This window comes from Camelina sativa, chromosome 9 (genome assembly GCF_000633955.1).
Source record: "Camelina sativa cultivar DH55 chromosome 9, Cs, whole genome shotgun sequence".
Lineage (NCBI taxonomy): Eukaryota > Viridiplantae > Streptophyta > Magnoliopsida > Brassicales > Brassicaceae > Camelina > Camelina sativa.
This window is the reverse complement of record NC_025693.1, coordinates 14,283,654-14,286,547: the sequence shown is the minus strand read 5'-3', so window position 1 is coordinate 14,286,547 and position 2,894 is coordinate 14,283,654. Positions and strand designations below refer to the sequence as shown.

General features: G+C 40.1%; 1 protein-coding gene across 1 annotated transcript in view; it reads left to right on the top strand.

The window, feature by feature from the left end:
* The window catches only part of LOC104715272 (zinc finger protein ZAT4-like), a 17,989-nt gene continuing 17,040 nt past the window's right edge, over nucleotides 1,946-2,894 (top strand). The window contains exon 1 of the mRNA XM_010432690.1: nucleotides 1,946-2,297. Within this exon, the coding sequence (XP_010430992.1) occupies nucleotides 1,946-2,297 (352 nt within the window). The remainder of the gene's footprint in view (nucleotides 2,298-2,894) is intronic.

Below are 2,894 nucleotides of genomic sequence, written 5' to 3'. Positions count from 1 at the left end.
GGACAACATGGTTTGTCGAGAATTCATTCAAGCACAAAGCATTGGACAAAGTAATGGTCACGGTCAACAGACTAAGTGACGTTGATGAGGGTTCCATGGACGAGATTCCCGCTAGCATGGGAGGCAAAGGGTTGATCTGCATATCGGCAAGGAAGAGGGTGGTTATGGTTCTACGATGTGGTGGGGTTTGCTTGAAGAGGTATTGGTAACCCCCACTCCATGGAGTTGGGATCATAATGTCGTTACTCTTTAAGCTTTGAATTGAGCTCTCCCTGAAAACGATAATTTTCTCATGAACCGATTTGTTAGGCAAGGGAGATGAAGAGTGAAGGTTGAAGAAGCTTCGGTAATCGCCTTTCCATGGAGAGGGGATCATAATGCCGATCTTTCTTAACCTGAGCTTCATGCTTATTGGCGATTGATGGTAGGTACCGTCCATAAAGATGCAAGTTAGCACTTGACTGGGTTCAGGGAACATGTGAGTTGGAGCAGGGCACTTGAAAAAGTTTTGGTAACCCCAAAGTCTATGAGATGGGGTCATAATGCTGTTATTTTCCAAGCTAATCCAACCATGAGTAATAACTCTAGGTGAATCTAAAGGCAAGGTTCTCAGATAGCTTTTGTACCAATAAAGCGACAATGAGCGATCATGTTCTAGTTGCAGTCTTCGGACAATTAGAATCATGACTCGACACAAAGAGAAGCTAATGAAGAAGTACAAATAAGAGTTTGGAGCAAACATGGGCTTTAGGAGAAATAACTTTGTATCACACCTTTTATAAATGGGCCTCAATGGGATTCTAAGTGGGCCTAAATCCAGCTGGTGAGAGGAGGAGGTCAACCGGGAAACACCAATAGAGATTAGGTTTGCGCCGCCGTCAACCCTCGTCTTTGTCGTCACCGAAGCAAGCATCGGTCGGGACCTCCTGGACAATAAGCTTTCCGAGAGCTCACAAACGAGTCTGGAGAGGTCTGATTGAAGCACAATTAGAGGGGTGGGGACCAGAACCGGTGACAAGATCCAGAGGGGAAAGGCTTCAAGGAAGATCAAGAGGGAGCCAGTTTCTTTAGATCTGAGCAAAACAGGTAGATCTGCGTCAAATTCGGAAATTAAAGCACAGCTGGTTAAAGAGGATTCTCTTGGTTTCAGGTTCTATGGAGAAAGGATGGACCAAGTTTGAGGCGAGGTAGATTTTGTCAGAAAGCACCTCTCTCTTCTCGTCGATGAGATTAAGCCGCCGTTGAAACTAGGTATACAAGTGATGTGACGAATTGATTGAGAAAATGGCCAGAAACAAGATGAAACAAGAAGCTTTGGGAAGTAGAATACAGTAGAGAGGCAAGAGTCCCGACGCCGGCAAGCAAAAGCTTTGCCGGCGCCGGAGAAGGTGATATGAGGAGAGGTCTCGATAGTCAGGACAGAGAGAAAACTTTGTCATTGCATTTTTTTTTTACAATTAGAAAAATATTATCTACTCACTTTAATTTTAGAGTAGAAAGTAAAATAATATATTAATTGGAGATGATTTTACTTAGCTCAGCTAGTCTTGAGGGGTATTTTCGTCACTTATCATACATCTTTACTCACCCATCGCCTTCTCCATAAATACCCATAGCAGCAACACAAACTAAATAACCCCAACATTGTCAAAAAAAAAAAAAAAAAAANATTTTCAACCCTGGTACTATATTTTTTGTTCTAAACTCTATTATAAAGAAAAATAGTATCTACTCATTTTAATTTTAGAGTAGAAAGTAAAATAATACATTAATTGAAGATGATTTTACTCAGCTCAGCTAGTCTCGGGGGTATTTTCGTCACTTATCGTCATACATCTTTACTCACCCATCGCCTTCTCCATAAATACCCATAACAGCAACACAAACTAACTAACCCCAACCGAAATTTTGTTTTGTAAAACAATAAAACTCAGTCAACTCAATCATGTCTGTGACAAGTAAGAATAATGATCAAACGATTGAGGATACAGCGCAAAGTTGTCTGATGCTGTTATCAAGAGTAGGAGAATGTAGCGGAGGAGAAGATCAGAGACGTGTTTTCAGATGCAAGACGTGTATGAAGGAGTTCTCATCGTACCAGGCTTTGGGAGGCCACCGTGCAAAGCACAAGAAGCCCATAAACGAGACCGATGATCAGTCATCTTCACTCTCTAAGAAGCCTAAAACAACGACACATTCTTGTCCGCTATGTGGCCTCAAGTTTCCTATAGGGCAAGCTCTTGGGGGTCACATGACGAAGCATAGGAACCAAAACGACTCCAGCACGTTGGTTACACGTTCTTTGTTTCCAGAGGAGCCCACGGTGACAATCGACTCTGAAGAAATCGAGTAGTTGGATTGGAAGAGAGTGGCGTGTTTGGATTCGATGTAGAGTCTAATCATTTTGAAGTTGAAGTTCGTTTACTTATAATATATTAGTCTGTTCAATTTGACTATTAATGTCTGGATAAGTAGATATGACTCTATAATAAGACTCATTATTGTGATAATCATCTGATATGTATAATTTTTCTAATGCTTCATTGCTGCACATCAATTTCTTTTTCCGCATAATCCTAAAGCCAAAATGCCGCATAATTAAACTCTATGTTTGAACCCTAATTCTTATGATTTTTTTTGGTATCAACGTTAAGTCCCTAAGTCATTCTAACAGTTTAGTCATGTATCACCACATGTACTGATGTACACAAAGCAAACACATGGTGATACATATTATCATATGCAATGTTATATCCCGTTTATCTAGGCTATATATACGAGCAAGATCTTAATTAATTTGATTACATGAGGTTTCACAAACTATGGGCTTACAATTTCAAATTAAATGTATGGCTTGTTTTGTGCTTATATAATACCTTATTTAATGAAATTGA